The 12581-nt window shown below is 48.3% G+C and overlaps 1 protein-coding gene across 5 annotated transcripts in view; it reads left to right on the forward strand.

Annotated features, from left to right (window-relative positions):
- CACNA1I (calcium voltage-gated channel subunit alpha1 I) overlaps positions 1-12581 on the forward strand; it is a 125293-nt gene that overhangs the window by 97473 nt on the left and 15239 nt on the right. For all 5 annotated transcript variants that reach the window (XR_012156537.1, XM_073326853.1, XM_073326849.1 and 2 more), the window contains 7 exons: positions 190-341; positions 3442-3551; positions 3957-4090; positions 5329-5399; positions 9350-9428; positions 10345-10466; positions 11692-12021. Coding sequence is in view for 4 of the 5 variants with exons in the window: in XM_073326853.1 (XP_073182954.1) it covers positions 190-341; positions 3442-3551; positions 3957-4090; positions 5329-5399; positions 9350-9428; positions 10345-10466; positions 11692-12021 (998 nt within the window). In the remaining variant the exon portion in view is untranslated. The remainder of the gene's footprint in view (positions 1-189; positions 342-3441; positions 3552-3956; positions 4091-5328; positions 5400-9349; positions 9429-10344; positions 10467-11691; positions 12022-12581) is intronic.

Genomic DNA, 12581 nt, shown 5'->3' on the forward strand with positions numbered 1-12581 from the left:
ATTTTATTTTTCTCCTTTTTCTATCTGTTTCCTCTGCTTCTTCCTTCTCCGTTCCTGTTTCTGTCTCTCCCTCCCTCCATGCCTTTCCATTGCTTCTGTTCTTTCCCCCACTTTCCTTCCTAATTCCCTTTGTTTCTCTTCCCTCTGTCTTCTATCTTCTCTCTCTCTCTCCCCCCCCCCCCATTGAAGAGGCGCAGCGCTTGCCGTATTATGCCACCTACTGCTCTGTCCGCCTCCTCATCCATTCGGTCTGCACCAGCCACTACTTGGACATCTTCATCACCTTCATCATCTGCCTCAACGTCGTCACCATGTCCCTGGAGCACTACAACCAGCCAGTGGTGAGTGAGTTCAAGGGACCAAACCCTGCCCCTACCTCCCTCTCTTTCTTTTCCCCATCTCATTTTCCATAACAAAAGAGACTTGACATTTTCCCTTCCAAGCAGTCAAACACATAAGGGGTCACTAGGTTATAAGTAAAACTTAGCAGCCATTAGAGATTGACTTGGAAGAGCAGCATCTCCCAGCATGCTTTGCAGAGGGGGGTCAAATTGCAACCCAAAGGAAATCTCTATATATTCTGTAACCTTTTCTAACCTCTATCTTCCTCAAACCTATCCTCTCTGCAATGTCTCCTCCCCACTCCTTATCCTGGCAACCCCACGTGCTCGAAACACTAACCAGCGACTGATTGTGTAATTTCTCTACAGCTGCCGGTGTCATGATCCACCATGATAGATGGTAGAGGAGGGTCCCCATGAAAATTGTCGTACAAAATTCTGCAAGATAGGGTGATAGAGGGAGTTAGTTCTTTCCACTGTCATGTGGATGACCCAAGTTTAGCCTTGTGGTTTCCTTCTCTTTGTAGTTTCCCTTGGGCCCCAGCAGAGGGTGGCATACTGCCCCTGGGAGCTAGTGCTTTGCGTTGCTAGATGGATCAGATTTCAGTTTCTCAGTAGCCACCCCCAAACCTCAGTGGAGTAAGTTGGGAGTGCTACAGGGGCTGGCAGACCCAGTCCTTGGATAGCTGAAGAGAGACCCTCACCCAGTCACCCTCATTCCACAAGAGAAGCAGTGTGGACAGACTCTGAAGAGAGTCTGACCTAGTTTCTCTCAGCTGGAAGAAGGATGATCACAATAGAAGGTCTTGAGGGTTGGGAAAGATCAATATTTGGGGTGGGGGAGATTTGGAAATCCTCAATATTTGTTGACAGGGTTACAGACACGTGCGGGAGAGGGGAAATGTGTGCTGGAAAAGGGGCTTTCTCCCTCTATCTGAAAGCACCACACTCACTGCTCTGTCTGTCCAGAAGCATGCAGTTCCAGGGAGCCCCTTTCCATCTCCAGGAAGCCCTTGGTAAACTCCTGAGGGGTTTGAGGTGTCAAATCTGATTTCATAGCTGGAGCTGGTTGTATTAGAAGTGACCAGGGCTGTGACTTGTCTATTGTTGCTCACATTCACTGCCAAAAGAAAAGGAGTACTTGTGGCACCTTAGAGACTAACCAATTTATTTGAGCATGAGCTTTCGTGAGCTACAGCTCACTTCATCAGATGCATGCTGTGGAAACTGCAGCAGACTTTATATATACACAGAGAATATGAAAAAATACCTCCTCCCACCCCATTGTCCAGCTGGTAATAGCTTATCTAAAGTGATCATCAGGTGGGCCATTTCCAGCACAAATCCAGGTTTTCTCACCCTCCACCCCCCCACACAAATTCACTCTCCTGCTGGTGATAGCCCATCCAAAGTGACAACTCTTTACACAATGTGCATGATAATAAAGTTGGGCCATTTCCTGCACAAATGGGTGAGAGAACCTGGATTTGTGCAGGAAATGGCCCAACTTTATTATCATGCACATTGTGTAAAGAGTTGTCACTTTGGATGGGCTATCACCAGCAGGAGAGTGAATTTGTGTGGGGGGGTGGAGGGTGAGAAAACCTGGATTTGTGCTGGAAATGGCCCACCTGATGATCACTTTAGATAAGCTATTACCAGCTGGACAATGGGGTGGGAGGAGGTATTTTTTCATATTCTCTGTGTATATATAAAGTCTGCTGCAGTTTCCACGGCATGCATCTGATGAAGTGAGCTGTAGCTCACGAAAGCTCATGCTCAAATAAATTGGTTAGTCTCTAAGGTGCCACAAGTACTCCTTTTCTTTTTGCGAATACAGACTAACACGGCTGTTACTCTGATTCACTGCCAAGTTTTTCCTCTAGGTCCAGCTTATCTTTCTGGTTGGCTGTTTAATTTTGTTACTGTTTATCTTGTGTTCCTGAACTGCCCCCTCGTCCTGCCCTGGATTCCTCACAGTGTTTCCTATATCCCTATTTGTTCTGCAAAAGTTAGCATCCCTTATCCCTTCTCACCCACACATCACATCTTGCACAAGTCAATTAGCTTCCCTGTGTCTCAGTTTCTTCATCTTTGCAATAGGGATAAGCATACCCATTTCCTCACAGGCGTATGGTGAGGCTTCCCTAATCAGTTCTTGCGAAGTGCTTTTAGATTTCCAGGTAAAAGGTTCTGTGGACATGCTACATACAATTAATAGAAACCCTCTGGTGGCAGCGGCACCAATTCAGATATTTCTTTGGGGGAGGGCTAATTCCAGTCCCCGCCCACTCCGCGAGGTCACCTTCAGCCAGGGAGTCTCCCTTCTCTGTACAAAGGGGCACCCAGGTCAAATTTCAGTGGTGTTGCGATCACGCAGCCAGAGGGACACTCCACTGCTCCAGGAGCCACAGTAGTGATTTAGTATGGAGCCACTGCTTAAAAGTGAGCAGCCCAGGGTCTGTGGAACTTTCAGTAAGTCTAAACACTTTGGGCGGGGGTGGTATTCACCCCCACAGCCCTCCCTAGCTGGTGCCACTGTTTGGTGGAGAACAGAGACCTTACACAGGAGAACCAGGGCAGCGGAGTAGAGGGCGGAAGCTTGCTAAATACCCACCTAGTCCCCAACCAGAGACACGGGGTTTCCCCTTACTGCAGATAGCGACAGGTTATTTGCTCTGATGCACTCTCCCTGCCTGAAGCATTCCCTGTAGATTTATGGAAGCCATTTATAGGGTAACACCTGGGTGATGTCCCATGAACCTGATGCTGCTGATGTCAGAGATGCTGGGTGATGATGCTTTGTTAACCCTTTGCACACCACCGCCCTTCCCCAGGCCTGCCCATTCTCTTGAGCCGTGGCTAGGCAGAGCAGCAGGTATCCTGAGAGCCCCTTGGCATGGGAGTGCAGTGTGATGGCTGCTGCCCTTGGTAAGTCTGTGCCAGCATTCAAGTTGTTGCAATCCAGGATTTGGCAGCCCCCTCCTGCCTCCACCATTCCTGACCAGTTAAGCAGGCTGGAACTCAGTGACTTCACAAGCACGTCTGTAGTTAATGCCTCTCACTCTCCACCTCTCTCAGCATCTCTTTCCATCCACAGTCTCTTGAGACTGCCCTGAAGTACTGCAACTACATGTTCACCACAGTTTTTGTGCTGGAGGCGGTTCTGAAGCTGGTGGCGTTTGGATTGCGGCGATTCTTCAAAGACAGGTGAGCAGTAGGGCACGCAGGTCGTCCGGTGAGGCAGTGAAGTTTTGGGGAGGGATCTGTATCTGCAGTGGAATCCTAGAGCATGGGGGCCTCAACTTCTTCCTTGTTCCGGGTAGCAAAGATCTTATTAGCTTCACCTTAAACACACTGGAGTGATAACGGGTTAATGAGAGTTATCCAATGCTTCCTCTTGTTGGAGTCTGCTGATTGGTCCAGGAAGCAGAGTAGACGGGAGTAGAATAAATGACATCCAGTCATATTAGGCTCTAACTGTCACAGCGAGGCCTCCGATTCACTGATTTGGAGGATTTTATTTTACTTTATATTTAAAATGTAATGAATTCACATTCCCCTGTCAGTCACACTGAAAAGCTCCATTCTTCCTTATTCTTTTATTTTTTTAAGGTGGAACCAGCTGGACCTGGCCATTGTGCTGCTATCTGTCATGGGCATCACGCTGGAGGAGATTGAAATCAACGCAGCTCTCCCCATCAACCCCACCATCATCCGCATCATGAGGGTGCTGCGCATTGCCCGGGGTGAGAGAGACACTGGAGGGAGACGTGGGGCACAGACACCCCTGGGGTGGGACAGAATGCACTGGGTGCTGCCTGTGATGCCAGTTCACCAATTGGCTTCTCATATCTGTAATCTTGGATGGTTATGGAAACTCAGGGCTTGTTTACAAGAGCAGTTATTCTGGAATAGCTATTCCAGATTAACTCCATGTGTGGATGCTCTTATTCTGGAATAAGAGTGCCTTATTCTGAATTAGCTTAATCCATTTTGGATTAAGTTTATTCAGAACAAAGCACTCTTATTCCAGAATAAGAGCATTCACACATGGAGTTTAATCAGAAATAGTTAATCCACCACCTTATTCCTGATTGATTTTCATGTGTAGACAATCCCTTAGGCTGTCTCCTGATTGCCCTCAACTTGACATTTAGACAAACCTTTGTCCAGGAGAGCAGTAGTGGCTTTCACTTTGTGAGAGGGACCAAAATGATTGGCAGATTTTGTGAGAAACAAATTCTTTCTTCTTTTCTTTTGTAATGCAAATGTTGCTGTAATTTTTACAGAAAAGACAAAGGGCCTGTATGGTTTGCACTGGGGAGGATAGATTTACAGTGATGAGGGCGAATACTTGCCAAGCTGCAGCAAAAAGGAGAGGGAGGAGGAAATGAAGCAGGTGTAGAAGGATACAGAATTGGAGTAGGAGAAAGGGGGGAGGGATAGCTCAGTAAGGGGGGAGGGATAGCTCAGTGGTTTGAGCATCGACCTGCTAAACCCAGGGTTGCGAGTTCAATCCTTGAGGGGGCCATTTAGGGATCTGGGGCAAAAATTGGGGATTGTGCCTGCTTTGAGCAGGGGTTGGACTAGATGACCTCCTGAGGTCCCTTCCAACCCTGATATTCTATGATTCTGTAAGATTGGTGATGTGTGGTGTTGGGAAAGGGAGGGCCAGTGTTCAGGATGTATGGGGATAGGATGGAAGGAACCAGAGTGAGCATGGAATGAGAGAGATGGGTCGTTAGTATGCAGAGGGATAAGTTAGAATGGAAGGGACCGTGGGGCGGACGTGGGGGTGGGGCGTGGAAGGAAAATGGCCAGTTGGAGGAGGAGAGAGAGGTTGGTGGGTCAGTTTTACAATGGAGGAGAACGATAGAACACCCACATGGTGTGCTCCGTCCAGTTGTCCTGGCATACTGGAAGCAGATTTCTCTCCCTTGAGTCCCAGCTCTGAGTAACACTTTTGTTTTGGTTCTGGTACCAGTGCTGAAGCTACTGAAGATGGCGACAGGGATGCGGGCATTACTGGACACAGTTGTGCAAGCTCTGCCACAGGTAAAAGAAAGCAGCTACTAGAAAGATGCCCCTTTTGTGCACCGGTCTTTCCATTAGTTCATTTCCCTGAGCGTGCCTAGAATCAGAGAGACGGTGTCTGCTGAGGTCTTTAAGACAGTGGCATGATGTGCCAGAGGGTCGTGCTCATATCGATATGTCAACCACATGGTTACATTCATTTCTTTCTGGCCTTGTCTGCTCACGACTTTAACCCCCCATGGTGTTACTGAATAAAGCAATGCTCCATTCCTGCATGAGACCTGCTTTATTTTTGGCTGCCCCTTCCCCCTTACTGCTGTCACTTTCCTCACACTCATTTGCCATGAGGATGGAGAGCAAACCATGACCATTTTAGGGAGAAAGCTGATGTTCAAGTATCTCTTCTGTGTCCCTCTCATTCTTTCCCACTTGTTCTCCCTTTCCACTGTCCTCTTCCATGCTGTGCTTGTTTCATTTCTGCCACCGCCTGCCTGCTTGCTTTCCATTTGCCCTCTTCTCCTCCTTGGTCTGCAAGTGATTTTGAACCTCTCACCCCACGAGAAGCAGTGACATTACCTGTGGTGGCTTGTACAACATGCAGCTAAATGCCTCCTGAAAGACAGCTAGACAGAAGGATTTCACGAGCTGTGAGTGGCAGCTGTTTTGGAATCAGTTATTCATGTACCACCTCATGCAGGCATCAGGCCCGCTGAGAGAAGCCCCTGTGATGGATGAGCAGCCAGAGAAACAGTTCTCTTCTCTTTTGGATCCTCCAGAGAGACGTGTTAAGAAAGGAATAATGGCACCAAGTAGCTGTATTGATCATGTTTCAGAGTAACAGGCGTGTTAGTCTGTATTCGCAAAAAGAAAAGGAGTACTTGTGGCACCTTAGAGACTAAGCAATTTATTTGAGCATGAGCTTTCGTGAGCTACAGCTCACTTCATCGGATGCATACCGTGGAAACTGCAGCAGTCAGCAGTCTGCTGCAGTTTCCACGGTATGCATCCGATGAAGTGAGCTGTAGCTCACGAAAGCTCATGCTCAAATAAATTGGTTAGTCTCTAAGGTGCCACAAGTACTCCTTTTCTTTTTGTATTGATCATAGATCAGATCATTCCTCTGGCAGGCCCAGAGCAGACTGTAATCTTATCGGAAATCGAAATGCACAGGCATTTGTCAGCTGATTTATTAGGTAACACACCAGTGTTCGTGAATGAGGCCGGGCTGAAAATCAATCTGGGGACAGCACGAGCAGTTACACAAGGAACTTAATTCTGATATTTTTGTCACTAAACCATGTCCATCTGAATTAAAGGGAATCACTTGGCACAAGAATGAGATGGAAACACAGTTTCCAGTCTTCGCTGAATTCTGGGCTTCATCTGACTTTCCTCTATTTATTGAGATTCTTTATTTATCACAGTAGCAGTGAGGGGCCCCAACTGAGACCCGGGCCCTATTGTGCTTGATGCTTTTATAGAATCATAGAGATGTAGGGCTGGAAGGAACTTCAGAGGTCATCCTGTCCAGTCCCGTGTGCTGAGGCAGGACCAAGGAAACGTAGAGCAACCCTGACAGGTGTTTGTCTAACCTGTTCCTAAAACCTTCCAATGACGGGGATTCTGCAACCTTCCTTGGTAACCTCTTCCAGTTCTTAACTATCCTGGCAGTTAGAAAGGTTTTCCTAATATATAATTTAAGTCTCCCTGCTGCAGACTAAGCTGATTACTAGTCCTACCTTCAGTGGACATGGAGAACGAGTGATCATCGTCCTCTTTATAACAGCCCTTAACATATCTGAAGACTGTTATCAGGTCCCTCCCCTCTGTCTTCTTTTCTCAAGACTAAACATGCCCAGTTTTTTTAACCTTTCCTCATGGGTCAGATTTTCTAAACCTTTTATCATTTTTGTATAATATGCAGAGTAAGAGACAGTCTCGGCCTCAAAGAGTTTACAGTCTAAATAAACAAAGTCAATGCTATTTTCTCCATTTTACAGATAGGGAAACTGAGCCACAGAGCTGCAGTAAGTTGCTTAGGGTCACCTAAGGGTTCTGGGGCAGAGCTGAGAATTGAACCCAGATCTTCTGAATCCCAAGGCAGCACCTTGGTTACAAGGTCACCATTCTTCCGTGCTTAATAAATCCTGGGTCTTTCACATTATTTCACCAAAGAACCTCACTGCTAAGCAAGAGTTCTTAATATCTGCCCCTGCACACACACAAACACCTATTAAAAGAAGGTCCCCCCTTGCAAAGAGTACTGGGTCAAGGAATTTCCAGTAGTAATTTCTGGCACTGAAGGAGTGTGTAGTCAGGACCTTCCTATCTGATGGTCCTTGGTTCTGTAATAGGGAAAGGTTGACTTCATTTAATAAAGTTACATTATGGAGGCATCAAAAATGACTCCACACTCAAGACTGTGTTAAAATGTGCTCTTAAGGCAATACTAAAACCCCTCTGTTTCACATTTAAATGATTGAATTTAGTCTCCATATTTTCTTTTACACACTAACTCTTCAGGGGACAATTGAATTATCCATAATACTATTTTTCTCCAAGCTTTATTAACATTGGCAGAATAAGTGTCTTAAAACAGTCTCTCCTTTCCTTGGCACTCTGTTCTCTCGACCTTTCTCTTTATATTACTAGAGCAGAAAGTCATCAATGGTTTTGTCTTGCTAATGGCATGGAAGGCTTCTCTGGCTGCCCTGTTTGAATCCCCTGTCTGTCTTTGTTACTCTGCAACCATTCTGAAAAGTGAATAAAGATGTCATTTAAAAAAAAATCCCTTTTGGAAATTTATCCCTGAGCGTCTCAGCTTTTTTCAGCTCCCTGTGGCTAGAACCCTCCCCTCCCCACAGTCAGTGTGTACGCACAAGTGCACACACACATGTGCTGACATCTCACACCAAGGCTGCTTTCCAAATTTTTAAATGTAACCAGATCAGAGTTACTCCCCTCCTTCATCAGCACCTCACCTAGCTCAGCCCACAGAGCTACCAGCTGGCGTCAGCTACTTCCCTTTTCTGCTGCCGCCCAGTCTGCCTTCTGGACACGCTGGCCTGTTCCTCACACTCCTCACTGCAGACAATGGAGCCAGGAATTGGAGAGGCAAGCAGAGATATTGGGGAGGGATAACAGGGGAGTGCTTTCCCCTGTTACTGCTGGCACAGCTTCCATGGTGCACCAGACAGCAGCCCCATGGGAAACCCTGCAAGTGCGATAGCTGGGGGCATAGAAACTGGGCTCTCTCCCACAGGCTACCACTCCTTCCACTCCTCATACACCGGCCTAGTTCTCTACTTGAGTCCCTGCAGTCTCTCTCCTCCCTTGTTCCCCTCCCACCACACATATCAGGAGGGCCTGGTTCATTCCTTCTGCCCCCTGCCGCATGCCCACTCCCGCGGTGCTCGCTGATAGACCTGCTCTCACCCTCTTCTGCCCCCACATTTGACTAGCACCTTGACTCCCACAATGCACCAGGCAGCAGCACTGAGGGGGAGCTGGGCAGCTGGGGAGGGGGGCTCTTTGGGGTAAAATTTTACTCTCGGCTCATACTTTGTCCTGTGCAACAGGCTTCACCACTCCATATGTGCCTAAATGTGATTATCTTCATCTCTCTGGGCTTGGAGTCTGAGGGGTGGGATTGTGAGGAACTGGATGACCCGCTGTAGGCTACGAATGAAAGGAGCCGTGGCGGCTGTGAGTAGCTTTGAAGGTTAGGATGTTTGGGTAGGAAGGCCTGGGGAGATGAGGTTACTGTGAGCATGACTGGTGGCTTCACTGGCGACTTCCTGGGTTCTGAGTGGTTGCGTGCATGAAGTTTCTAAAGGTTTCGGAGTGGAAATATTTGATGGTGTTCTGTTGCTGCTGCTAGAGTGATGATAGCTGGCTTGGCCTGGTGTGATTCAGTCTTGCTTGGCTTGGCTTGGCTTGGCTTAGCCTGATATGGTTCGGTTTGGTTTCAGGTGGGGAACCTCGGACTGCTCTTCATGCTCCTCTTTTTCATCTACGCTGCTCTAGGAGTGGAACTCTTTGGGAAGCTGGGTAAGTTTCAAGCATGCCGTGCTCTTGGGTGAGCCAAAGAATGGAAAAAAAAAATGGCAGTTTCCCATATTGCAGCAGGCCCAGCTCTGATTTAATGAAAGGGCTGGGTATTCTGATGACCTTTAACCTCCTCTCTGGGTATTTGCCATGATAGGAATTTCCACCTTTCCAAAAAACCTGTCTCAGAATGAGAGAGTTAGATGGCTTTCTCTCATTCTTAAGTCTTTGCTTTCCATGCACTGCCTCAGCAAATCAGCTCCTCTCTGTCCCAGTTCCAGCCAAATGGCTAAAGGGAAGACTCAGGGGAAGTTCATGCACTCCTCTGGTCCATGTTGACATGTATCAATGGGCAAAACTTTCAGCCAAGTACATGAAGAGGGGCAGGGAATCTTCTTTCACACCAAGAGGATTAGGCCCTTGATCAAGTGACTACTGCTGGGTGTTGTGGGGGTAGCATTTTACCACTCTTACCAGTATGCCAGGTACGTCTGGCTCACATGCACTTGCTATGCTGCTGATTGTAGCAGGAAAACCCTCAAAATCCCTTCATTTTAATGGATGGTGCCAGCACAGCAAGCTTGCAGGCTTGGATCAGCAGCCATGGGGTAAAGGAGAACTATGTTTTGGACCACTAAGCATGCTGGGGGACATCCGTGGGAAATGAGTTATGCTGCTCGATATCCTGGGGTTGGGGTAATTATTCTGATACTGCTAGACAATGTCCAACCCATTGGTCATTACTGTCATGGACCCAGCCTATGGGACTATAGACTGGAGCCATTAAGTGCAGACTTCTGGATGTGAAGCTAATAATCTCAGAGTGGAATGGTCACAGGGAGGCTTATTCTGAGTCCCTGGCACACTCTGAGAGCTAGGAATCAATCCACTGCACAATTATAAATTCCTTCCTTTGCAGTGTGCAATGACGAGAACCCCTGTGAGGGCATGAGCCGCCATGCCACCTTTGAGAACTTTGGGATGGCCTTCCTCACGCTCTTCCAGGTCTCCACTGGCGACAACTGGAATGGAATCATGAAGGTAACATGGGCCTCAGAGGAGGAAACATCTCTGTTCTAATGAAGGAGAAATTCTACGCTTGAGTGGGAGGGATCAGCACTGCTTGGAACTGTCGGTGACTCGGACATGGGTGGCCATGTCTAGGGGTTAGAGTGGGCGTCAGACCCAGAGTCAGAGGCCCAATGCCAGAGCCAAGGGTCACAGCCGGAGTCAGGAGTCAGGGCCCAGGGTCAAAACTGGTTTACCTGGTGTGAGGCTAGATAGGAGCAGGGCTGGGTCCAAGACAGAAGCTATTGCAGCCAGGGGCAAATACTTAAAGCAGCAGCTGCTGCTGGGTTTAAGAGACGGTCTGCTGACTCTTCCAGTCAGTCAGACAGTGTAACCTATTAGGCAATCTACTACAGGCCATTAGGGGTCCTGCAGACTGGATCTGGTGCAGGCCCTGTTTTCTGACAGAAACTGTTTTTACAGGAGCTCAATGATGAGGAAATGTAGATGCTGGCTTGCCAGTTCAGACCACTGGCCCATCTAGTCCAGGATTCTACTTCCTGCCAGATTAGATCAGATCATTGGCCCATTTAGTCTTGCAGGCAGCTGGCTGATAGAAGTGCAAACTCTCTCCTCAAGGAGCAGGACAACAGTGTGGCCATGCTGAGAAGGGAGATTCACCACCATCACCACCCTAGCCCCTTCTCTGAGGCTGAGTGTGGGGGGGGCATTTGGTATGACACACACATGGAGCTGCAATGGGAGTGGCTTGTGATTTAGAAACCTCAGGCAGATAAGTTTTCTCCCCCATGTTCAAATCATATTGCTCCAAATTAAATAGCTTACAAGGATTCAAGGAGGGGAAATGGACAATTCTTTGGACATGGGTAGTGTCTTTGGGAGATGAAGGGGATTAGGCACTTAGTTGCAGTGACTCTTGCTCACACTTGCAGAATTAAAATGTTCACATTTGCAGGTCTGGAAGGAATTTTCTCCCTAGGCTTATGGGGAAGAGGACACCTGTTTCTGGAGCACTGGGCAGAGACTGTCAAATGTGATGGTCTTCCTGTGATTGCCGGGGGCACCGGGCACGGAGGATCCCAGATGCTCAGACAGCACTGGGTATTGGAGAACCTTAGTCCTGCCTGGCATTGGATTCTGTGTTTTTTTACTGAGGGAGCAGCCAAATTTAAATTCTTACTCTAGTCCTTCCCTCCCTTTTCCCACCACTTCCTCTCACACTTGCCCTTTCCTCAAGGATACCCTGCGGGACTGCACCCATGATGACCGGAGTTGCCTCAGCAACCTGCAGTTCATCTCGCCACTCTACTTTGTCAGCTTCGTGCTCACAGCCCAGTTTGTCCTCATCAACGTGGTGGTAGCTGTGCTCATGAAACACCTCGACGACAGCAACAAGGAGGCGCAGGAGGACGCAGAAATGGATGCCGAGATTGAGCTCGAGATGGCACACGGGCTCTGCCCCCGCACCGTGGGCTCCCCGAGCTCTGGACAGGGAGCAGGGGGTGGAGGAGGTGGGAGAGTGGACCCCGAAGGACGTCTGTGCGTGAGATGTTTCTCTCCAGCACAGGTGGGTAATCCTTTATGCTTACCAGCAAAACTGCAGCAGGCTGGAGTGGGGAGAAGGAGGGCAGACTAGATGATTTAGGGCTTAGTAATGGGATACACACTGGTGACTGGTTTGCATTCAGGTCTAGCTTGGGTGAACTGGGTTGTGCTGGTGCATTGGTGGTGTTGTGTGGGGCCAGGACTGGAAGAGTAAGGGGTGCAGGGGGTACTGCAGGACAGGTTGGAGGTGCATTGTCAGAACTGTGCAGGAAGCTCAGGATTACAATAGGAGGGGTGCTGCAGGTCAAGATTAAGGTGCATTAGCAGAGTATTTTGTGTGGGAAGCTCAGGATTGGAATAGCAGGAGATGGTGCAGTACAGGAGTGAGATGCATTGGCAGAGCTGGAAGGGAAGCTTACGCAGTGCCTGTCTGCAATGGCAACTAGTGATGTTAGTCCCTCCATTTCACATGAACACTAAGGCCTGGTCTAACTAAAAAGCTAAGTCAACCCAGCTACATCGCTTAGGGGTGTGAAAAAGCCACACCCCTGAGCAATGTAGCTGTGCCTAACCCCCGGCATA

This window comes from Lepidochelys kempii, chromosome 1 (genome assembly GCF_965140265.1).
Source record: "Lepidochelys kempii isolate rLepKem1 chromosome 1, rLepKem1.hap2, whole genome shotgun sequence".
NCBI lineage: Eukaryota > Metazoa > Chordata > Testudines > Cheloniidae > Lepidochelys > Lepidochelys kempii.